The sequence below is a fragment of the Myxocyprinus asiaticus genome, chromosome 19 (assembly GCF_019703515.2).
Source record: "Myxocyprinus asiaticus isolate MX2 ecotype Aquarium Trade chromosome 19, UBuf_Myxa_2, whole genome shotgun sequence".
Lineage (NCBI taxonomy): Eukaryota > Metazoa > Chordata > Actinopteri > Cypriniformes > Catostomidae > Myxocyprinus > Myxocyprinus asiaticus.
Window position 1 is genome coordinate 26,881,940 of NC_059362.1, and position 26,367 is coordinate 26,908,306.

The 26,367-nt window shown below is 34.9% G+C and overlaps 1 protein-coding gene across 1 annotated transcript; it reads right to left on the bottom strand.

Moving 5' to 3' along the window:
* Positions 1-24: 24 nt before the first annotated feature.
* LOC127410297 (inositol-tetrakisphosphate 1-kinase-like) lies at positions 25-25,983 on the bottom strand. Its single transcript, XM_051645489.1, has 11 exons — positions 25,681-25,983; positions 25,468-25,564; positions 23,933-23,957; positions 16,106-16,231; positions 15,674-15,791; positions 9,910-10,008; positions 9,587-9,627; positions 7,541-7,706; positions 5,796-5,863; positions 5,311-5,473; positions 25-1,619 (listed from the first exon to the last, which is right to left on the bottom strand). Exons 2-11 carry the CDS (start codon positions 25,560-25,562, stop codon positions 1,315-1,317), a joined length of 1,206 nt encoding a protein of 401 aa, XP_051501449.1. The 5' UTR covers positions 25,563-25,564; positions 25,681-25,983; the 3' UTR covers positions 25-1,314.
* Between the last annotated feature and the right edge of the window lie 384 nt (positions 25,984-26,367).

Here is a 26,367-nt window from a genome sequence, read left to right on the forward strand (position 1 = left end):
AAAACAGATCAAAGAATTCACAATATCAGAAATATGTTTTTATTATCAGGTTCATTGTTTTGTCATTTAAAGGGCTCTTTTTCTACCTAAAAAAATAAATCAGCATATGTACAAAGTATACATCATGTACAAACAAACCACAAAGCAATTGGACACAGAACAGACCAACACACAAACTTAAACTGTTAAAACAGCAAATTTAACACATTTGTCAACATGAACATACAGGATGTTCATGCTGCTCTTTTCCATTCAATGAAAGTGAATGGTGACCAGGGCTGTCAAGCTATAATAATGACAAAAAAAGCATAAGATTACCAAAACAGTATTCCATATACAACTTTAACACTAAATCCGCTTTCCAAGTTATACAATGGCTTTGTAAGTGGAACAGACCAAAATTTATGTTGTAAATTCCACTTAATATAGAAGATTATCAGTGCATAATGACTTAAAATCTTGATGGCCCCTAGTCACCGTTCACTTTCAGTGTATAGAAGAAAAAAAAAAACAGCACCAACTTTCTGCTAAGAAAGAAATCATAAAGGCTTGAAATTGATTGGTGAGTAAATGATGACAGAATTTTCATTTTTGAGTGACATTCCTTTAAGTGGTATGTAAATTAGTTAGTTTTCTGTTTGTTAACAATGTATAATCCCATCTATTCTCACAGCTCCCGTCAGTGTGGGAAGGATGTTTTAAAAGAAGTACAACTACATAAAGGACTACAGGTTCCTCCAGATATGAAATGATTACTCTTTAAAAACATCTCACCCTACAATCTGTTACATAGAGCAAGCAGAGCTGCTCTTGCTGTGTTTTCTAGAGATTAATTGCCACCAGATTGCTTCAGACAGCACTGTAAGGTGACCAAGCTCTCCAGTCGAGAATTTTGGCAAGAGTTCTCATACATGCTACAAGATAAGCCTTAGTGCCAACTGGGCACATATTTTCTTTTTCTTTCTTTCTTTTTTTATAGTGCAGCATCTTAAAGTTACAACCAAATCCTTTCAAGTTATGTATCTCACTAATATATTAATATGAATAATATTTTTAATCCTTTCTATGTAAATCAAGTCCAGTGCAACATTCATAAAAGAAGATCAAATCACATAAAATTATCAGGTAGCCCCTTTGAAACATTAATTTAAATCAAATCAACTCAGACAAAACAATCAACACACATTTAATCATTTCCTTCACAATTTACATTTGGCACAAATAAATTTTTTATACACCTACCATTTGTTGAGGATTAAATTGGTTTGTGAATGGTAATTAAATATTCTATTAGGCTGGCATGGTCACACAGTGTCACTGTGAGGAAGTCTCTGCTGCTAAACTGGATCTGCCATGCTGGTGAAAGTTTGGAGCCATGCAAGCACCGCAGCAACTCCTTCCATGATGGGAGTCCCTCTTGATCTCCTCGCTGTCCTTGAACCAGCAACTGCTTTCATTTCCTAGCATGCCACAGTGCATCGCACAGGCCACAGATGGGCTCTGTGCTATTCCATTCACTCTCAGGTAAGCGCATGCCGCTCCGTTAGATACCTGACCTTGAAGAACACTGGTGATGTGACTCAACAGGTCTTTAAAAAACTCTGGGACTCCCTCGTAACCTGGGGGGGGGGGAATAAAGGTCGATTCAGATGATACTGTAGTAGTTGATAATGGAAGTGACTCAACTGGGGGTCCCCAAATTGATTTTTTGAAAATCAATGCTTCATGAGAATACACACAATTAAACTATACAAAACACAATTCAATTTTTTTTTATGCCATGTCCACACTAACCCGTTTTTGGTCAAAAATGTTTTCAGTTTACTAACATCATCGCTTTCAAAGTACACAATACTAGAGAGTGTTTTTGAAAGTTTTAGTTACGGTGGAGGAAAATGCCGTTCCAGTGTGTATGAGAGGCGTAAACGTAGCAAAATTAATGCATTTTTAAACAAAAATGTTTTAATGTGTACAGAGTAAGAGGTCCTGTGATAAAAAAATAAAAAATAAAAAAAAGTGTTCACCTGGGATTCAAAGTAAACCAAATATTTTATTTTACGATATTACTGAGTTGATTAACTTGACCTTTGTAATAAGGTGCTATTAAAGATACAGTTCACCCAAAAATGAAAATTCACTCATCATCTACTCACCCTCATGCCATCCCAGATGTATATGACTTTCTTTCTTCTGTTGAACACAAACAAAGATTTTTTAGAAGAATATTTCAGCTCTGTAGTTCCATACAATGCAAGTGAATGGTGACCAGACATTTCAAGCTCCAAAAATCACATAACGGCACCATAAAATTAATTCATATGATTCCAGTGGTTGAATTTATGTCTTCTGAATCTATATGATTAGTGTGAGTGAGAAACAGATCAATATTTTAAAAAAAAATGTTTTACCATAAATCTCCACTTTCACATTCTGAAGGTAAAAGTGAAAGTGGAGATTTATAGTAAAAAGGATTGAAATATTGGTCTGTTTCTCACCAAAGTGATTGCATCACTTCAGAAGACATTGATTTAATCAATGGAGTCTTATGGATTACTTTATGTGATTTTTGAAGGTCTGGTCACCATTCATTTACATTGTATGGACCTACAGATATATTCTTCTAAAAATCTTTGTTTGAGTTCAGCAGAAGAAAGAAAGTCATACACATCTGGGATTTCGTGAAAGTGAGTAAATGATGAGAGAATTTTCACTTTTGGGTGAACTATCTCTATTCATACGTCCTTCACATTTAGCTTCTAACAACTCATTGGCAGAAGTGAGAGTGGACGGAAATAAGTTACCTGCGACACTAGTACACAATGCAATGTCAATGAGTGGGCATGATCCCTTAAAACAGCAGTGAACTGCCACTGCTTTTAATACTTTCATACTTTTAATAATAATATCACCTAGCTCACAAGCTTTTGTAACGGCATCCTCTGTGTAGTTGGTCAAAAAGAGTGCTTGCAGTTTTTTTTTCCTGATGGTTTTTACAGGACAGAACATGTAGCCTGAAATCACATTAAAATAAATTATTTTAAAGACTTAATTTATGAAATTGCTCATCATCATCTTCACTACTACAAAATATTTGGGAACCCCGAAGTCTGTTATTTTCTTTCTTATGGATGGTCCCTTGCCTTATAGAGGTCCCCCCCAGCAAACCCTAAACTTGTGCAGTGGTTGATAGGTTTCTCTACAGTGCAATATAAAGCCTGTGATCTTATAATGGTGCTGAAAGTATTGTGGGAGCTCTCAGAGGTAGATTAATAAAATAGCTAGAGAGAGCAGATGACATCTGCTGCCATACACCTGTGCTGTCTTGGGACTCATTCTATGCACCAGTGAGATATATTAAAGCACATTTCCTTTCTAAATACACAAGATCACCATAGCAACAAGCGGAGAGCAAGCCAGGAGGCTTTTAAACATACTGTACACTGACAAACACAGTGGTGTCTGCAGACACTTTTAGAGTCTTCAAATAAACTGCTTCAAGTGTTCTTTTTCCCATCTTTCCTAAATGTCCTATACCTCCCTATGGGACATCAGCAGAATCATGATGTAAAGCTGAATGCAGAATGCCTCTAGTGTGTTTTGTGGCTTTTATTCAATGTCTGTTAGCTTTGAGGCCATCTACATGCTAGTATACTCCTAAATGTTTACAGAATTTACATTTAGCAGATATATGCATTTAAAATATACATTTTGTACAGTAAAATACTCTCTAGAACAAGAAGGTGCCTCCCCCTAATAGCAGCTACTTGACAAGCAGTAGCAAATAATGTTTATGGCTGTGATGTAAACTAAAGGCTATTGGCTTTTAGAAACAGGTGGGATGATGTCACAATATGTCACAGCCCGATTTCAATAGGAAATAAATCTTTGCTGGTCAAACCAGTTTATGGGGATTTCAAGAGTTGTTATGATGGAGAATCGCACTAAAATCTAATTTTAGAGAATGCAAAAACAAATGCACATTGCTTGACATTCATTAGCATTAGAGGAATTTTCTGGAATCAATACAAGTTAAGCTCAGTCGACAGCATTTGTGGAATAAAGTTGATTACCACAAAAATTCATTTCAACTTGTTCCTCCTAAATAATAATAATAATAATAATAATAATAATAAAGGTTACAGTGAGGCACTTATGATGGGCAATTTTTAAAGAATTTAAATGCAGAAATGCGAAGCTTACAATTTTATAAAAACACATTAATTCTTCTGTTGAAACTTGTGTATTATTTAAAAGTTATACTACTGTTTTAAGCAGATGAACTTTGTCAACCGTTACATCGTCATGGCAACGAAGATAACAAATTGGATATTAATTTACACAGGAAAGGTTAGTAAGCATTTTTTTTTTTAATCACACTTAAATCATGTTAACATGCATATTGTTTATGCCTTGTGGCTATACTTATAAAAACAGTGAGTATATTAAAGTAATAGTTCACCAAAAAATTAATTCATCATTTACTTGCCCTAATGTCATCTAAGATCTGTATGACTTTCTTTCTTCTGCTGAACACAAATTAAGATTTTTAGAAAAATATCTCAGCTCTGTGGATCCATACAATTCAAGTGAATGGTGGCCAGAACTTTGAAGGTCCAAAAAGCACATAAAGGCAGCATAAAATAATTCACAAGACTCCAGTGGTTTAATCCATATCTACAGAAGCAATATGATAAATATGGTTGAGAAACAGGTCAATATTTAAGTCCTTTTTTACTATGAATTCTCCTCCCTGCCCAGTAGGTGGTGATATGCACAAAGAATGTGAATTGCCAAAAACAAAAGAAGTTTGGAGATTTAAATATTGCTCTGTTTCTCACCCAAACCTATAATATCGCTTCTGGAGATATTGATTTAACCACTGGAGTCTTATGGATTACATTTATGCTGCCTTTTTTATGCTTTTTGGACCATTCACTTCCATTTTAAGTACCTCACTGTAGCCCAGATTTTTGCCTGTTTTTGTTTTAAAGAAAAGGAGGGAAAAATCAAAAATATTTGTTTGTATTTTTCAACACTATGCCAAAAATGCTGTTGATTGAGCTTAACTTGTGTTGAACCTGGAATATTTCTTTAAAACACACCAAATGGCCTCTTTATGGTTCCATGCTGACACCATGTGGTCTGTCTCCATTATTGCACTGTTGATTTTGAAAGTAGGCATTGATTTTTCATCATAAAGATAACATAAATTACAGCAATGTAAAGAAACACCCTGCCATGTCCTCAGTGACTTTTCTCCTTACTCTCATTTTCAAAAGATTCTAAGAAACCTTTTGAAACGTACTGTACCTGGAAATGCGTTGATGTCAATGACAGCGTGCTGGCCGGTCTGGTTGTTTATAATGATGTCAATCCCAAACAGAGAAATTCCGAGGGCTTGTCGTAACCTTCTGGACATTTTCTGAATAACATCATCGCTGGGTGCCGAATACTGTCCCTCTGTGTTGTCCCTCTAAAAGGAACCAAAAAAGATTTATAAAAAATGACTTGGTTGAACATTTAGCATTATTATTCATAGCTATTACTAGTAGACTTCAGAAATGCTTGTCTGGTATTTATAAGACTTTTTACTTGGATACAAAAGCATTTAGCCTTTTTCGAACAGGACAGTTTTTTAGCTTAAAAATCAACTATATGTCTAAAATCAAGGTTATTGCTAAATGTTTTCAATATTCAAACCTGAAAACGTTCAAATCATCCTCAGGTGTTTTTCTCGTAGTCTTGAAGGGGTTAAAGAATTATCTGGGCTATAAACATGAGCGATGTTGACTTACACTGGTCAGGTGAGAAGAGGACTCTGGCTTGGACACATGGTGACTGTTAAAGGAAATAGCTCTTCTATCTATACGATAAAAACACAAAACAGTTTTTTAAATCATTTTCTGCTACAGTTATTTAGAGAAGAGCAATCCCTATACGGTACATTTTATCCAACAGAATCACAAAATCGACTAAATCATAAACAAAACTAGGCAGCGGAGGATTTGATTGCCGATTGGGGGCCAATCACAGAACCATTCTGAAGTCTGAGAAGAAAAGATTTTGGGGTTGCTTATTTAATTCATACCATGTCAAAGACAAAATAAACCACTTCTTTTAAAGAGAGGGAAAGAATCTGGCTCTAAACATCAGCAACATATGTTGACAGAATGGTGTAGACAGGGTAAGAGGCCCTTGCCATCAAATAGAGTTGCTCAAGAGTGTCATTAATGTCAATCTCACTTTTGTCTCTGATACAGCTTTCAAACATAAGGCAATCTTATAAACTGTTTCAGACAAATGTTTGTTAGGATATATGCCTGCGTACTGTAGATGGCCAAAGGAGACCTGATGTCTAAATTCCTTGACTTGGCACCCTGTAAAGTAACTTTATTGGCTTTGATATAGCCTGGTAAACTAGTTTCCCATCTGTGACGCACATGGACTACAATTTACTCATTTGTCGTCATGTCCATGTGCATTATCCAAAAACTTAAACCTTGATAAGTACTACCATACCGCTAAGAAGACTGTGTTCAGCAGAATGTCAGCCTCAGTCCCCCTTTCATTTTCAATGTATGGGAAAGAGATGCATTGAAAAAGAATAGCAACTGAGGTTAACTTTCTGCTTAACATCTCCTGTTGTGTTTCACAGAAGCAAGAAAGTCATGAGGGCAAGTAAATGATGACAGAATTTCCATTTTTGAAACATCCCTTTTAACCCTTAAAACGCATACCTCGAGTATTAATGGTTTAAGAACCAAAAGTCTATAGGGTCATTATTAAATATAGGTATGTAATAGTGTCGTGATTTTCTTTTTTTTCTTCTTTTTTTTTGCACTTCCATAAATTATATTTTTATGATTATTTCATATCTATATAATTTTACTATCACAGGATATCTATTTATTTGTTTATTACAAGAAAAATTAGTAATACATTCATGCATATAAAATGTATATCATGTTGATTTTCTGTGCAACAATTACCAGTATCCCATATGCATGTACACATATTATACATGCTGTTTCTTACTCAAGTTGGTGCTGATGTGTCAGTGATTGACTTGATTTACATTTGACATTGATATTTGATGAAGACACAACATGGAAGTAAACTATAGCAAGTACATCACATGAACAGTATGAGATGACTATTGTCATTTTGGTATACTACTGAAATTATGTAAGTTGTGGATATATTTAGACTCAAAAAGTACCTGAGAAAATACATATGCATATCTTATGTGTAGCATAATATGTGTTTGACAGTCAGTTTCGTCTCATGAAATTTCAGTGTTTAAATAATGAATCCTGTTCTAGATTTGTCCTGATCTGTTGCAAGATCCATTTTTTATAGATATACATATCTATAAAATATGTATATCTATACATATTTAAAGATCCTAATATGTAATAGTGTTTGGTGAAATTCCCATGCATTTAAGGGTTAAGCTGCAATTACATGCAAATGCTTTAATCCTTAATCATTTTTAATTGAGTTACAAATTTAGGTAGGACATAAATGTAAAATAACTGACCTGTGGGTCCAGAGGGAAAGTTTCTAATTGAGGGCCGCTGCACCACACTGTAGGCCTCTCCCACTACGAAGACCTTGTACAGAACTGCATTATGGTTGATGAAGCTCTGGATTACACAAGGAGGCTTAATGTCTTTCAGATCTTCTTCACTGAAGATGATGGCCATCTATTGAACAGATACCAAATCAATATAAGTTAACGACACATTCCAAAGCAGGTGGGTTGTAGGCTAATCAGGTAAAAAATTACAATAAAATATATGGATTTTTTATGATCTTGAATGTATAGGAGCAAACTTTTTTCCTCCAGACTAATAAAAGAGTGACCCTTGTCTTGTAAGGTGTGGCTATATGTACTTTCACGGCACTAAAACTGCCACACCAGAATTCTCCACCACTCCAGAAGAGATATGTGTTTCTTGCCTTTCCTTATAGCTCAGTAAACCTCTGTGCTCACAGACAAAAAAAAAAACACCTGACAATCAATCTGTTTGCACACACACGCACACACAGATTCGAGCAGTTGGTGGTGACACATTAATCTTGTACGCCCCTCACTGTCAACACAGTGAAACAAATTCACTAGTGTCTTCAAGCGTATTCTGAAGGAATGTGAGTGATCTCAGACTTTGCCTGTACATTAGTGACTGAAAAGCAAAGGTATGGTCACCATAGCAACAGAGGTTGCACCCCAGTTAATTATCCACAAGGACAGGAGGGTTGCTTGTGATTCAATGCCAAGAGAGCTCTGAGTTAATGTTCTCTTGATGGTGAGATACACGACAAAATAAAACATAAGTAATTAAGCTCTTTTTAGTACCACACTTCCAAAGTGCTCTTTTTAAAAGCAAAGTGAACATAATGTCATTGAGATATTAAATATACAGTACAATTCAAAATTATTTAGACTTTAAATAATTGGTAACACTTTACAATAAAGTTCCATTTGTTAACATTATTTAATACATTGGGTATCATGAACAAACAATTAACAATATATTTTTACATCAGTTAATAATCTTTGTTAATGTTAGTTAATAAAATACAATTGTTCATTGTTAGTTCATGTTAGTTCATAGTTGTTAACAAATGCAACAAATATGTTGAAAGTAACATTAACAACAATTAATAAATGCTTAATAAATATTGCTTATCATTATTTCATGTTAACTATGTTGAAATTAACATGAATTAAGATTACTAAATGCTTAATGAAGATAAATTAAGATTACTAAATGCTTAATAAGTATTGTTTATTGTTAGTTCATGTTAACTAATGTAAAATGCAACTTTTGATTTTAAAAATGTATTACTATATGTTGAAATTAACATTAAGATTAATAAATGCTTAATAAGTTTTTTTCATTTTTAGTTCATGTTAACTAATGTTGTTAACTAATGTTAACAAATGCAACTTTTGATTTTAAAAATGTATTACTATATGTTGAAAGTGACATTAACTAAAATTAATAAATGCTTAAGTATTGCTCATTGTTAGAGAAATTAACATTAAAATTAATTAATGCTTAATAAGTATTGTTTATTGTTAGTTCATGTTAACTATGTTAAAATTAACATTAAGATTAATAAATGCTTAATAAATATTGTTCATTGCTAGGGAAATTCACATTAAGATGAATAAAGGCTTAAGTATTGCTCATTGTTAGTTCATGTTAAATAATGTTAACAAATGGAACCTTATTGTAAAATGTTACCAATTTTTTTTAACTTACCATTTAATTATTTATCCTTCTTTACTAAATTACAACATACAAAAAAAGTTTTATTAATTAGAAAAAATTAGAAAAATAATTGATCTTTGTGATATCTTTTTTAAGCACTTTTACACAATTAATTGTTTCAACGAGACACTGCTTAGTATTATAAGTTATTAACTAACATCACGCAGCAACTCTTAGGTAATAGGTATCAATAATACTGTAGTTTACAGTATTTATCAATTACATATTATGTAACAGAAATTAATAATACTATAGTTTACAGAAGAGTAAAGTCTGAACTGAACATGCCCTAAATATCCTCTTACCTCATGGGAGTTGGTGCCATGAGCTACCTGGGTTTTGCAAACTGAAATGAAACAAAAATAAAGTGAGATGGTGCATTTATGCATGAGGAAATATACAGCATAGGAAAAGAAGTTTGAGAAGCTCCTTTGTGGATCAAAGTTTTTGTTGACAATTAGTTATTGTAAACAACCATCAGAATCAGATGCACTATAATGCATGCTATTGCATAAACTGACAGTAAAAAGCCAGCGGCACTTTTCATTAACCACAATGTATCTGTAAATTCATCCATTTACAGAATACAATTAACGCATGAGTACTACTGTGGATGAAAGGAACTTACTGAAAGGGAATGTGATTCCATTTTTGTGGAGCAGCTTCAGAGTCTCTGTGCCACATTCGCTCTTGAGGACTATGAATGGAGGTGAGCAGATCCTCTCATCTACAGATTGAACACAGAAAAGGATGAAGAGGAAAAGATGAGCACATGATGGTCTGAATTTCTGTTCAATCTCTCATGAAAATGTTACACATTTGGGCTGTATGACATTTATATTTAAAAACTCTTTGAGATCTACATAAAACCATGTTCCTGCTGAACAAATAATCTTAAACCAGCTTAAGACAGTTTCCTAGTCTTAGCTGATCTCCTAGTCTGGAAAGGCTGGTCTGGTTTGCTGATTTTAGAGGGGTTTTGGACATTGGGAGACATAAATGAAGGATAAATGAGGTAAACATCAGCTTGGCCAAGCTTGGAGACAAGCTAGACCAGTTAAAGCAGCAGTATTGTAACACTTTACTCTCTCCTCTCCACCAATAGCTGGTGTGTGGTGAGCGTACTGGTGTGCTATGGCTGCCGTTGCATCATCCAGGTGGATGCTGCACACTGGTGGTGGTTGAGGAGAGTCCCCTGTTCACTTTGTAAAGTGCTTTGAGTGTAGTGTCAGAAAAGCGCTATATAAATGTAACATTCATTCATGCATTCATTTACTTTACAATAAGGTTCTATTTATTAACATTAGTAAATGCATTAGGTATCATAAACTAACATAAAACAATGAATATCTACAGCACTTATTAATCTTGGTTAATGTGGAAATTTGAATTTTAAAAATGTATTTGTAAATGTTATAATTAATGAGTAATGAAAAAGTATTGGTCATTGCTAGTTCATGATAACAAATAAAGTTAACTAATGTTACAAATACAACAATTACTGTAAAGTGTTATCATTAAAGTTGTTATATGTAAGCTGTTTTTTCCCCCTATTTCTGTTGTTTTTACATAATAAAACCATAAGATTTTAACACCTGGAATGTTCAGTGTCAGTAAATATTTCAAAAACTTTGACAAATTCTCCCTTGTCTTGTCTGTCATCTCATTGTCTCTTATGGACCTTATAAACATGACACTTCATGTTTGCTTACACACATTGATTCTAACTGCTTTTGTTCAAAAAAAATAAAATAATAAAAAAAAAATCCCCAGTTGTTATCTTTAAAGGGATGATAAATGAAAATTCTCTCATCATTTACTCACCCTCAAGCCATCTCAGTTGTGTACGACTTTCTTCTGCAGAACACACAAAAAATTTATTTTTAGAAGACTATTTCAGCTCTGTAGGTCCATACAATGCAAGTGAATGGTGGCCAGAACTTTGAAGGTCCAAAAAGCACATAAAGTCAGCATAAAAGTAATCCATAAGACTGCAGTGGTTTAATCTATATCTTCAGAACCAATATGATAGGTGTTGGTGAGGAACAGATAAATATTTAAGTCCTTTTAATATAAATTATCCTTCCTGCCCAGTAGGTGTCAATATGCACTAAGAATGCAAATTGCAAAAAACAAATGAAGAAGAAAGTGAAAGTTGAGATTTATGGTAAAAAAAAAAAGACTTAAATATTGATCTGTTCCTCACCCACACTTATCATATTGCTTCCGTAGATATGGATTAAACCACTGGCGTCTTACAGATTACCCTTATGCTGCCTTTATGTGCTTTTTGGACCTTCAAAGTTCTAGCCACCATTCACTTGCATTGTATGGATCTACAGAGCTGAAATATTCTTCTAAAAACCTTTGTTTGTGTTCTGCTGAAGAAAGAAAGTCAGACACATCTGGGATGGCATGAGGGTGAGTAAATGATGAGAGACTTTCCATTTTTGGGTGAACTATCCCTTTAATGTGATCTGTTTTGATTCCACAATGCTCTCACTCTCTCTCGTTTTACTTTCTCTCCATCTGCCTCTAATACATTCTCTTTCTTTCTTTTTTCAACTTTCTTTTCTCAAACATACACAGACCATCAGATGACTGAAAACATAACAGACATGATGACAGCAACTTGACAAGATTAACCAGCACACCCTCAGCATAATTCCTTGTAGACACAAAGTTTGGATGGGTCTTAATGATGTGTAGCCTGCACACATTTTTAGTGATGACTATACATTGTACAGGATAATATTACACTGGATCCATGGAAACATTCAAAACTAAACTGCTGAGGTATCTGTGAATTTTCAATGTGCTTAAATCTTGTAAACAGCTTCTTTCCCTGGCAAAAACTAGTCTATTTATAACCCCTCAAAAACAATATTTGTCTGTGTTCAGTGGCTCAACATAGCTTAGAGTATTAAACCCTCACACCAGAACATTAATCCATTTGAGTTCAACAACCGGTAGCCTGTAGTCACAAACATTGAATAAAAGAATATGATGTGTGACAATGACTAGTGTGCATACAGTGCTGGGTGTAATGCGATTACAAAGAAATTAATTACTGTAATCTCATGAATTTTTAGTCAGAATAGTAGTGAAACAGATTACATTTTAAATTATTGTAATCAGATAACAGTATGACTTTCAATTAATTGACAATTACATTACTTGGGTTACACAAATAACTAAAGTAATATTATTGAATAAATTTAAAACAAGAATTACACTCTTACGAAATATAAACATTATTTTGAATTTGTTGAGAGGAAAACCAAAACTTTACTGTGAAAACTCTTAGAAGAGGTTTCAGAAAGTAACTCAAAAGTAAAATAATTAGTAAGGCAATTAATAGTAATTAAAGAAACTGTTTTTAATTAAATAAATAAGTAGTGTAATCTGATTACAGTTTTGGAGAAGTAATAAGTAATCTGCAATAGATTATTTTTTTGAGCAACACTGTGTGCATATTTGAGGATATGGGTTGATTATGATTCATTGGCCCACAAAATGAAATCACAAACATACACAACCAAGTAAACTGACCTAATCTTAACTCATCCACAACAGTAGTGAACTTTACTACAAGTCGCTTGGGTAAGATCATAAACATAATATCACGTAATGCAGTGCTTGTTTTCCATCCAAACATTTGGACTACAACATCTTGTTGTCATCTACTCGCATGGTAAAGACACGGAAGGGGGAAATTAGCTCATGGAAAAATGCCCCTACTCATTTAACTAAATCAGTCATTGATTGCAGTTGCTGATAATGCCAGACATATTGGGCAAGTGAGTTATTTCAAAACTGGATCTTGTGTAATACAGAGGGTATATGAGCTGTGTTATCTTTCTTCTCCCAGAATCCCTCGCAGTGTTGTTTCATAAGCTAATAGCCATGTAGGTGGTTGCCTGGTGAGTGGGCCTGATAGTCACTCCCTTTGTATCCTAAACAGAGTTCTCTCTTTCTTAGAGACAGAGAAGCAACAAGGCGGATGGTAGACTGCACACTAAACCTCAGCTGACACTCCTGTACTCACAGGTCCCTCTGGCATAACATTGAAGCTTTTATATATTTATGACTGGACAACATCAGCTTTTCTGATCTTAATACATAAACTTGCCATGTAAACAATTTTGAAAGCTATGCTATTTTTACAGTGATCCTTTAAGACTTTATATGCACTGAAAAAAATATGAACCTAAAAATGTGCTTTAACATGTATATGAACTGGCTTGGCTTGATTTAGTGTGTCAGAATCAGCCTGAACACATTAGACCAACACCATCAAACCCAATTTTAATGGTCAGGTCAGGAAGAAATAGCTTCTTAAAGGGATAGTTCATCCAAAAATGAAAATTCACTCATCATCTACTCACCTTCATGCCATCCTAGATGTGTATGACTTTCTTTCTTCTGCTGATCACAAACAAATATTTTTAGAAGAATATTTCAGCTCTTTAGGTCCTCACAATACAAGTGAATGGGTACCAACATTTTAAGCTCCGAAATGCTTCTGTAGTTAAATCCATATATTTAAAAGCGATATGATTGGTGTGGATGAGAAACCGAACAATATTTAAATCCTTTTTATTATCAATTTCCACTTTCACATTCTTCTTCTTTTGTCCCCACCTAATTGGCAGGGAGGAGAATTTATAGTAAAAAAGGACTTAAATATTGATCTTTTTCTCACCCACACTTATCATATCGCTTCTGAAGACATAGATTTAATCACTGGAGTCTTGTGGGTTACTTTTATGCTGCATTTATGTGCATTTTGGAGCTTCAAAATTTTGGTCTCCATTCACTTGCATTGTATGGACCTATAGAGATGAAAATTCTTCTAAAAATTCTTTGTGTTCAGCAGAAGGAAGAAAGTCATACACATCTGGGATGAGTAAATGATGAGAGCGTTTTCATTTTTGGGTGAATTATCCCTTTAAGGCAACAACAGCAGGTTACCACTTTTTACAGTGTACACTGAAAAAAAGTTAACCTAAAAAATGTATTTTATGGGGTAACATGAAATATTGCAGGTTTACACTTTTTACAGTGCATGTGTGGACCACTGTCAGAAAGGGCTACTGTATATTTGCCCATTGAAGTTGATTTTCAAGGCCTTTTTGTTTTACCATTATAACAGCAATTTTTTTAAATAAAAATCTGTTATCTATGTGTCATACTTTTAGTGCATGTAAAGTACTTCAATGTAATCAATTCATGAACATAATATTATTTAACATGTCTGAATAAATGTGAATATATTAGGTTACAACAACAAAATTAGTTTTAAAGGGTAAAATCAGGTAGAAAAAGCTCCTCAAGATAACAATTGCAGGTTATCACTTTTTACAGTATATATAATTAGGCCTAAAAAAGACAATTAAAAATATATATCATACCACCAGCATTTTTGCCCCCCAGATTTTGAAAACTGGGGGCATTTTTGTAACTTTGTGACATTGTTGCCCCAAGCCTGGTTAATTTCTGACCCTGGTCTGGATACATTTATATCTTCTATAATTCTACCTAATTTTAGGTTGAATATTGCTAATAAGATTGCAAATGGAAATGGAATTACTTAGGCACTACGCCATTATTCTGTTGGCTGTAGCTAGCGAGTGGGCCTCCTATTCTTTCTGTAGCCAGTGAATGCAGCATGCAAGCGGCACAAAGAATGAATGACTCAGCAGCTTTAGGACATAAGCCCTCCATAAGCCTCACACTTCCCCTGTAGAATGGCCAAAACCTGTTCTCCTCTTATTGTACTAACCCTGAAGAACAAAGGAGGATCCAAAGGCCTTTTTTAAAGAAAACTTTTGTATATTCAGAATATTTTCAAGCTGTAAGAGGACTAATGACTGATAACAGGTGATCTAAAGGCAAACAATGCTGCTGGTTTCAGATGCATCAATCAGTATGTTTACATGCACTTTAAAAGTTAGATTTTAGTCAGACTAAAGCAAGAATTATTCTTTTTAAAATGTAAATGCTTTTGTCTGAATGAAACCGTACCAGTTACGTTTTTGCAAAGTCAGACTATCAGACTTAGGTAATGTGATTGTTGCTTGACTTTGTCCAGCATGCACCTGACCACAGTTGGCCGCCGCATTTTGCGCATGCCGTCATATATGTTGACGTACAACCTGATGCATTTGTCTTCCTCCTTTAAATATTCGATTATGCATCGTGTCATGGATACTTGTATACTTGGTTTACATGTATACATGTAAACCAGCACACCAGCATCCCATGGTGGGCACCAGTAACCAAAACATATGCTGGTGACCAGCCATGGGAAGAGACGTATATAGGAAACAGTTAGGACACTGTTGTATTCTGTGTGGTCAAACTGAAATACATATGTGATGTAGACAGACCTTTCATGCAGTCTTCAATTTTATGGATTAGCTTGTATGACTTGCAGCGGTCCAGCAAGGTACGAATGGCTGGAAGAGGGTCCAGAATCACTGTTTCCGGGTGAGCATCTATGTAGTCCTGGAAAGAGGTCAAAATAAGGTCAAGACAATTTATAAAGACTTCCTGCATAAGCGGTATTATGAAAATGATAATGTCAGCAGTTTAAAAAAGTATATTGCAAGCTACTGACTTGCTTGTTATTAAAAGATTTGATTTCTAAATTATTACTGTGTCCTTGAAATAGTCATTGTGCAAAGTTTTTCTTTGTATTAGTCAGCCCTCTGCAGATTTAACCTTGTAAGGAGATGTTCACTTTTTATGGGTTCATTTTAATTAAAATCCAAGGATTGAGGAGCAGAGATTTGGGTACTTGAGTTTATGGGCTTTGTTACCTGAACTCCCTGTACAAGGAGTAGAGACTCCGTGACATTCTGGTCAGCCTCAACGATGTGGTCGGTCAGCTTGTGGATGATGACATCAAAAGGACCCTGCTTCTCTATTGGGTGGCTTAGATCCAGCTAGAATGGGAGAACAAGGTCAAGAGCTCAGTAAACATCCACAAGACATTTTTTTCAATAATTACCCTCTGGGAGAATTCTAATGTCAATATATGAATAGGTATAGGATCTATTTGTCTGTAAAAGCACATCCCATATTTGATGCAAATGTGTTATTGTTAAGGAAATAAGTACATTGAAAAATTTTTTTTACCTAAAATGTGCTTCATGTGATAACATTTTAATTAACTGTTTTGATACAAGTCAAATATTTTAACATCACTGAATCAACCTGAACACATTAGGTTACACTAATTAAACTATTTTAATAAGTATTTTAGCAAATAAATTGGAATTGGTTGACTAAATAAACTGCATGCCAAGTCGAAAAATCCAGTTAAACCAGTTTCTGCAAAGTTCTGCTTGCTCAAGGGCATACTTGCAGGACAGATGTTTATAAGGATGCTAACTGTCACGTGTAAAGGGCTGTCATTCAGATATTATACTGCTTACCAGTGAAAACAAACTGCACTGTAGAGTTTCAATCCGGAGCACGAAGGCACTGTTTATTAGTTTCGCCCGAAACTAATCTAAATACATACCAGGTGTAAATGGCCCCAAAGAGGCAGGATCACATCCTGATCTCCTTGCGAGTATCAGTAGAATGCAGAGCCTGAGTGACAAATATTTTTCTGTCTATTTTTTACTTAAAGCAATAGTGCACCCAAAAATGAAAATTCTCTCATCTTTTACTCACCCTCATGTAACCCCAGATGTGTATGACTTTGTGTTCTGCAGAACACAAACCAAATGTTTTTAGAAGAATATCTCAGCTCAGACCTTTGAAGCAAAAAAAAAACAAAAAAAAAAAACACCACAAAGGAAGCATAAAAGTTTTCCATGTGACTCCAATGGTTAAATCCTTATCTTCAGAAGCGATATGGTAAGTGTGGGTGAGAAACAGATCGATATTTAATTCCTTTTTACTATAACTGAGTAAATGAGATTTAAAGTAAAAAAGGACAAAAATATAAAAATCACGTTTGAAGACAGATTTAACCGCTGGAGTCATATGGATTACTTTTATGCTGCCTTTATGTGCTTTTTGGAGATTCTAAGGCCGGTCACCATTCACTTGTATTGTGTGGACCTACAGAGCTGAGATATTCTTCTAAAAATAATCTTCTTTTGTGTTTTATGCAGAAGAAAGAAAGTCATACAAATCTGGGATGGCATGAGGGTGAGTAAAGTATGACAGAATTTTCCTTTTTGGGTGAACTATCCCTTTAAACCTCATAAGCACTTAGTTGTGACTCACATGAACACACAATGACAGGTAAAGAGACTGATCACTCCGTGAATTCAGCAACAGGAGGTTGAAAGTTCTGCTGCTGAAATCGGTCTGTGCTTACCGAAATTCGAACCACTGCCCCCAGTGGTCAAAGCTGGAAGTGTTGTTGAGGTAAAATGTCCACAAAGTGATGCCAAAAACCATTTGTATTTTTAGTTAAATGATTTAATATAGTCAACAGGAATGCATATTTTATTAATCCTACACCCTAACCCAAACTCCAACCTTAAACCTAAACGTCAGTGAACTAAAAATGTAATTTTAGAGCAAAAATCCAACCTATGAATGGCCCTGACCATTGTTTATGTGAACATGGTAACTTCCTGGTTTTCTATGGGACCAGAATCTGTGTCTTGGAGATTGCATGAGTGACACACTATCAGTAGAGCAACAAGTAAAGGCGAACACACATGAATTGACGTAAAAATGTCTGATGGAGGATGCCGATTGTCAGTAATGGGGTTGATTTCAGGGTACATGAACATTTGGAAGCAGACTATCAATTTCCTGTGTGACCATGTTGACAAATCTGCCATGTCATGTATGACAGACAGACAGTACAATGTGTTCTGAAGACTTTACACGTCACCAACAGAGAATGGCTGCATGGGGTAAACAGAGGACATGATCCCTTTGGGTTTAACATTTAGGGATGAGAGAACATTTTTGCTTGGATCAGACCACAAAGGTTCTTGGCAAAAGTCAGAGACACATGGAAATGGTCTCAGCGGTTAATATGGGAGGGGGCATCCCTAAGTGAATTTTTATTTAAGATGTTCAGACCTAATCCAGAGTGACTCTTTTAAAGGCAGTTCCAAATATAGGAGCATAATGTGGGGCTGAGGGGCCCACCAGGGACAGAGATCAAGAGAGAGGTGATCCTAAGGGGCTTATTGGCTTGTTCCTTAAATGGCTATGCTTTCAGATGACCATGACTGTAAAAATTCTCATGGCCACCACAGAGGTGTGACAAACAATTTCGAAAAACAGACATTAAGAAGATGACACACAGAAGTGACACACTGATTCCATTAATATGCAGCATGCATCAGGAGACATCATGACACTTTAATAAGAAGACTTCCTCTGTTGTAGAAATTCAGCTGATGCTCACATCATCTGATATTAAGCATGCTACAGCATTGTGAGCCATGCTTTCCATCACAGTTAATGTCGTCTTGCTGTTCTAGTAATTTGAAACAGCTGTAACTTTTTAAAGAACCATTAGTCGAAGAGATTCACAGCTTCCTGTACATAATGAAGCCTTATTTGCTTTGCAAGATTATCGTTTCCCTATTTCCTCTCCCTTTCTTACCCACTTCTTCCTAAAAAAAAGAACTAATTCAGAACTAATAATATCATTATTACTCCATCATTATTACACTGTGATCATTAAACCAATTGTGAAGTGTAAACCACAATGACAAAAAGTCCCCGTACAAACAAAAAGTTCTTCTATGTAGAGTTATGTCACTTTGCAAATACAGTGTTCAAAATTGATGGAAGCTGACTGGTTTTATCAATCATACAAATGGAAAATCATTTCTCTCTTTATTCACCCTCATGTTGTATCATATGTGCATGACTTTGTCTTCAGTGGAACATCAAATGTTTTAGGCAAAATTTTACAGACCGATAGCCTCAGACGCCATTCATTTTCATTGTGTTTTTTTTCCATACAATGAAAATGACTGAGGCGACTATGGCTAATATTCTTCCTAATATCTCATTTTGTGTTCAATGGAAGAAAGTCATACGAGCTTAGGGCAACATAAAGGAGAGTAAAAAATAGCTCTTTGGTTGATCTTGATTTCATTTTGGACAGTGGTTCCACATGTTTAAAATTAGTTTTCTTAATTTAAAATTACGCTGTAATCTCAACACAAACACTGTGTTGAAATAACGTAGTTGAATTGGGTAAACCCAACAAAACTAGATGTCTCAGTGTAACTCAAATAAAATCTCTTTTATTTCTTCATGTACTAACTATTGAAAGTGAATATTAGCATGCTAAATACAGGCCGGTTGGAAGCACTACAGAGTGTAGTTTAGTAACTATGCTATAGTTAGTACAGCATTTGCTCAACAAAGCAAGCAATCAATGTGCGACATCTATCTATCCTCTTCGTTAGCTCAAGCTACATTCTTCACCATAATGGCAACTCCCAAAACTACAACAACAGAAATTCTAAATTTCAACATAAAAAAAATGAAACACTAACAAGTATCTGCCTTTAATTTATCTTGCACAAAACACATAAAATAACACTTAATTTTAACATTTACTCTCCCTGTTGAGTCCCATGCAAAGCATGCTGGGAAATGGAAATCCCCTGCCTAGTTTCATCAATGTTACAATAACACCACAAAAAGTATTATTCATGTAGTCCCAACTCAAATGGATTAAGTAAACTTGCATTTAACAAATTTAAATAAATAGAACGCAATGAAATCAAGTTGTGACAAAATGTTCCAGTATTGTGCTGCTTTAGTTCATTTTAATTAAGTGAATTGAAAAAACAGCAAAAAATCATTTTTATGAGTGCATAATCTAACCCATTAAAATTATTTTTGTTTGTGTAACCTAATTTGTCATGTTTAGTCAGATTAAATACACTTTGTTTTACTTGAATAAAACAGGTTGATTTCGTTTTTACCACATGGAGCACATTGTTTTCAGTGTATGATGACAAACAAATTTTAAGTATTTATAAACACAATTTGCCCTTAGAAAACATTCTAGAAATCCATAAATCAAACAAGATACTTTTAATTATGCTTCAGCGATAACATGAAATTGAGATTACAACATGATTAATATTCTGTTAAGATGTCTGCTCATGATTGATTTTAATGCCTTGATGATTTAATGATCACATTTCTTAATCACATTAATGACACTCACCCTGCCTAAAATGATCTTTTTTACTTGTTTACTTGACAGTTTAGAAGTTTAATGACCATATAAAATCTATGACTGTGTGCAGCAGGGCTGCCAATTGTATGATGCGAAAAGGTCAAAGTCCATCCTTTAGTCTCTTTCCTGTCCACGCCCTTCATGGCATGGATAGCAATGAGGCATTTATTATGCATCTGTCAATTGAGTTTGGGAGTGGAGAAAAGCCCTCAGTTTCAGAGTCAGATCCTTATCAGTGGAACTGTCTGGCTGATACCAGACCGGACTGAAGGAACCAATACCTTGGTTTAGTCTCCGTTCCACCCTCCTTCTTCCATTCTAAATGGCAACATAGAACACACAGCTGCCAGCCTTCACATACAAGTCCCAAAACAAAACAAACTGACTTTGAGACTTTTCTAAGAACTCTCTTAAACTTTCCAAAACAATAAAGAATGTTTTTCCATTAACATACATTTACTAGCCAATCTCATGATATGCTTCGAGTACTATGCTTGCAAGCAAATTTACACCTTATTTCCACTGTAACCTGCTCAGTTTGTTATAAGAGCTTCTTGAAGTACTTATCTCAGGGCCTCTTTAACTTAACAAAATATAAACATGGTTGTCAAGGGCATGTCCTGTTGGAATGTGCAAATACTCGCTCCATATGTCCACTGAAAACATTAGGAAAGGCTAGTCAATTAATCCAAAAAAAGCTCTTCCCCATGTCCTGAGCTATGTACACAAGAAGACATGCAAAAATCAAGCGGACAACATAATAGTCTCTAACCTGTTACACTCTACGCTAATGGCTGTCATATCTCTGTGACTCCATGTGTCTAATGATTTATCAATGTCAAGGTGAAGCAAGGGGAAGTCAGCACAAACACAACAGAACACTCTTTAAATCCCCATAATACTGTTAACTCTCCATCCTTAAGCAAACATTGCATGATGATGATGTCCTAGCTCGAGGGAAGTCATGCAAGCAGTTCATGTTCTGTATATTGGCAATGAAAAAATGGGGCAACAATTGTTTTGTAAGTCTGAGAAACTGTGTTGAATTGTGTCTGGACCCTGACAAAGCCAGGTGTTCTTTAGTAGGGCAAACTTCTGTGTACATTTATGCATTTGGCAGACGCTTTATTCATTGAATTTTTATCAGCATATGCGTTTCCTTGGAATTAAAACCTGTGACCTCACCGTTGTTAACACCCTACCAATTGAGTTGCAAGAACGATCAAACTGAAAAACTGAAAATCTTTTTTATAGCTTATATTTTATTGGAACCTGTTTGTTTACTTATGTTACGCCCTTTTCATTATTTTCTACTTAAAGGAACACTTCACACAAATATATTGTCATCATTCACTCACATCATTCACTATCATTGAAAAAAAGATGCAATGAAAGTGAATGGTAATTGAAGCTAACATTTCGGCTAACAATTCATTTTGTGTTCCACGAAAGAAAGAAAGTCATGCATGTTTGGAAAAACTTGAGGGTAACTATTAGGTAAATGATGACAGAATTTACATTTTTGGGTAAACTGTCCTGTTCCCTTTTTGTCAACTTCTTTTTTAGTAATTATGACAGGTTTTGTACTTTATTGTACTATATTTTAAACAAAAATATTTTTTATTGATAGATGGTTAATTGAACGGAGCTCATACTAGTGGGGGGCACTCCCTGCAGAAAACATAATTATAATAATTATGTAATAAATTAATAACCACTTGATTGATCTAAACAAAACAGATGTTATTTTAAAGCTTAGAATCTGGATTTTACAATGCATATAGCTGATCCTGCCAATTATTAAATAATTATTTTTGATTTGCTGACAAATTAGAATTGTTTTGTTCTCATAATTAGCAAATTTATTATCTCAACAATTAGTTGGTAAAACCTGAAAAAGATGACATAGCCCTGTGTTATATATCATTGGAAAGGTCTCAATTAGAAAAATGCAATGAGAAAATGTTTCACTTAGAGTCCAAACTGCAGTGAGTTTTAGTGTATGAAATTCCCACAGACACACATAAATACAATAAACAGTCTTGTCTTTTTTTCACATTTTGAAAAATGTGAAAATTATTCCTGAAACATACATATAACATAGACAATGACATATCGTAACTTACAGTGACTATCCTGATTCAAATGAGCCCAAACACAATATAACATAAGGAAATCTTGAAATTTTCCTCAAAGAGTGTACACGGAAAGAAGATGCAAAAAAGGGCGCTAAACACAAATTGTGTGTGTTTGTGTGTGTGTGCACACGTCCGAACTTTGTGTGTGCAAACACACATCCACATATATGCTCATCTAAAGGATGCTCCTGAACACTTAATATTTCTGTATTTTGTAGTCTAATCTATTCATTTCCAATGGCCGTTCATTTTTGACCGGGAGCACAACAGGTGAAACAAAGTTAAATAAAACCAATCAAATGTTAAGAAAATGGTCCAAATTTTGTACCATATGTGAACAAAGTCAAAGAATTTTATTCCAGTTGGATTATGTAAAAAAAGAAAACAAGTTGTCCAGGTCAAAATGACCGGAACACAGGAGTTTGTAGAAAAATACATTTCATTATCAACAAGTTCTGTGGTTTGCTATAATGTTGCACATTTAAAACTTTGCAGTGCCATTGTTATCAATAAGGACAGATTGGGTTTAACCTACCCTCCAAATATCATTCTCTTGACTGAAGCCAAGGACGTTAGAGTAGATTAAGTAGGGACATATGGCAGACCTAAAGACCTTTGTGTGTCTATGCTATTCCAATACACTAATGTGCACTAATGTCCTACTCTTCAATACAGAATTGATAAGCTTAATAAGCAGATAATCTATCAGGGCAATGGTTCAACTAAAAATGGTCAACCTGATATGATCTGTAATGGCCAAGAAAAGGCTAATCAGTGCTCTCATGTCTTCTTTCATGCAATTTTTTAAAAGCAAAATTACATTTATGTTATGTTAGACTATATAAGGAACTTTCTGGGAACTGTTTTGAAGCAAAAACTCTATATAAGCTGCTTTTTGCTGGACTTTATTTCATGGCAAGTTCATGAAATAATATGAGCATTACTAATATGTCATTACAGTAAGATATGTTAGCGTTATTAAATAATGAATGAATTGTTTTGCAATGCAAACTCTAAAATGAAGCATTCCAACCACAATTAAAAGTGATTCACATCATAAAGTGACTGTGTCTCTAACTAAGACTCATTCCTTGTATCATATAGCTTTTAAATAGTATGTATATGTTTAATTTAAGTGTTCCCAGGCATATTAGGTTTTTATTCATTTAATAAAAGGCACCTTTGGAGGAGAGGCTGACAAAGGTATTTTGATGATATTATGGCAATGGCATCATATTATTGGACAGCTGTTGTTTTTTTTTTGCATCATGGAAAAGCCATATCGAAAAGAGAGAAAGGCTGAAAAGCTTGCTTACCTGGATCATCTCTATGCCTTGTTTTCTGGAAGGCAAAAGGAAAAACAACCTATGAATGTTTTATATTGATACATGTGGCATGCAAATATGGTATTGTTGACTCACATACTGATCAACATGGATTTTATTTGGAATATGGAGTATGTATTTAGGTATGACATATTTTCACTATGAGACAAATTATAAAGAAGAACTTGCACATTTGAATGACACTCACTTCTGTTTCAAGCTGAAATGCAAAGAGACCTGGACAAAACTACTGTTACTTGGCAACATAAAGGGTGATTTGTCACAAAGCAACCCCTCTCTAGATTTAGACTGTGGTCTCTCACTCAAATAGGAGAGAATTCTCCAAATTCCCCCTTACAATCACAGAGACAAAAAACATGCACACAAACACATGCTTGAAATTAGGTATCATTTTATGCTGCTGGATCAAAGTCCACAAAATCACAGTTCATTAAATGAAAATTGTGTCCGATTTATTAATGTGCAGGAACAATATCCTGAACAATACTGGCAGAGAGAACAGGGAGCCGTTTCTAAGTATGTTGACAGCCTGAAGTGGTTGTGTTTGTTTCTAAAACCTCATAACTAGGTGAAAATATCTTAGTCTTTAATCAAAAACCCATAAACAAATATGCAAGCAAGTAGAAAAACGATCACTAAATATGTTCATCAAGTTTAGGTAAAAACCTATTAAAAGCCAGTTATCTGTATGTTGAAATATGCTCATGAAAGAAATTAGATCATGTTACATTGAAACACATTGCTTTCGATCAGAAATATCATGTAGTCCACGCTTGAAACATCATCCACCCAAAGAAAAAAAAAAACTATGGCCAAGGCCTCCTTCCACAAACAGAACATTTACAGCCATTCTGATTTCAATAAAATGTAGACTTGAATTTCCTGAGTGACAACTCTTTAGCTCTGAATCAGTTATGTAACAAGCATGGTGTTGCTGCAGACTCTTAGGAATGTATGGTATCTAAAGAGAAATGCAAGCAATGTTACTCCAAAGTCTGTGGAATTGAGGACTCCCTGCATGGTGCTTATCCAGGTAACCAGTGAACTTTGTCCAGGCTCTGTCATTTTATGGCCAAAAAATCCACAGATGGATTTATTATCATCTACTTATGAGAATCCCAGGACAGTATAAGTCAAGTCGTAGTTTTTTGATGCAATCTGTCATACTTCAAAAGAAGGGAGTCCCTCAAACAGCAAATGCTTAGATATAAACTGGACTGGATTGACAACTGTTGTACGAAAGATGAGGCAAAAGGACATGAGGAGGCGTGATGAATCATGTTTCCTAAACATTAACCCACTGGTAGACATTTTCAATTCTCTATAACTCGGTTTTGTATAACTCACTTGAAATCAATATATATTCTCTGTTTACTACAGCTTTTTGCTCGTATGCATTGACAACATTTCGACAGATATACAAAAATAATATTATTTTTAGATAAACTGATCATGACCAGCCGCACAGGATGCGCGCGAGAGACGTGCGCTTCACTTTTACGCACCTGCACATTTCCACGAAGTTCTGGAAATGAAGTTTTTTAATCTTCTTGTCGCTGAGCCAGTATCCAACTCGCTTTCCTTTCACGAACGTCTGCATCTCTGTAGTGAGAAATGTCAGTCTGAATAGTTTTATTCAGAATTGGAAACTATGCAAAAATAGTCCGTTTGGTAGTTGTCAAAAATACAAACATAATATTAGGGATGTTTGAACCTACCTTGACAGAATCACTGCCGAAAAGCCGGTGTTGAATCAACTCGACCTGAAAACAGAAGTTTACGATCAGTTACGAGTATCTCCCAGTTACAGGTTTAGTCTGTCGTCACTAGTCCATCCACGGTTGCCAATGTCCTCCAGAATGCGTGTCCTTTGCCTAAATAGTTTGTAATTTTTATGACAACTGTGTCACATTATTTATATGACACCAGAACATACCCACATAAACAGAGCATCTCCTTTGAGTAACCTCAGATATTAACCTTATATATTCAAACGGTCTGTCCATTACTTGGCAACGCTGTTAATCAGCGATGTAATGTTGATTGGTCATTTGGACAGGGACTAAACTTGTTTGCCCAGACACACCCTCCTCCAGAGGCGGGCTTATATATATATATATATATATATATATATAGCCGCATGTACTGGTAAAGGTTAAATGGTCCTTGAGAGACAATTTATCCACGATTATTTCGTTCATTTATTCATTGTAACAATCAGGTTAAATGTTTTACAATGAACCGTATTCAGAGTAGCGCCATATTTAATTTTCGACGATACTGAAAACGAGGCTGTGAGGAATAGACTTTGAGGGACAGGTTGTAGGCAACTGATGTTTAAAACCGGTGTTGATCGTTCAGCCGACGAAATATTAATTAAAAAAATAAAATAAAAAATACACAAA

Excerpts from the sequence above, each read along its gene's own strand:
- LOC127410297 (XM_051645489.1), bottom strand. The coding sequence starts at position 25,562 with ATGCAGACGTTCGTGAAAGGAAAGCGAGTTGGATACTGGCTCAGCGAC. Across the intron at positions 23,958-25,467 it reads AACTTCGTGGAAATGTGCAG|AAAACAAGGCATAGAGATGA; the intron begins GTGCGTAAAAGT and ends TTTGCCTTCCAG. Across the intron at positions 16,232-23,932 it reads AAGGCATAGAGATGATCCAG|CTGGATCTAAGCCACCCAAT; the intron begins GTAAGCAAGCTT and ends CTCCCATTCTAG.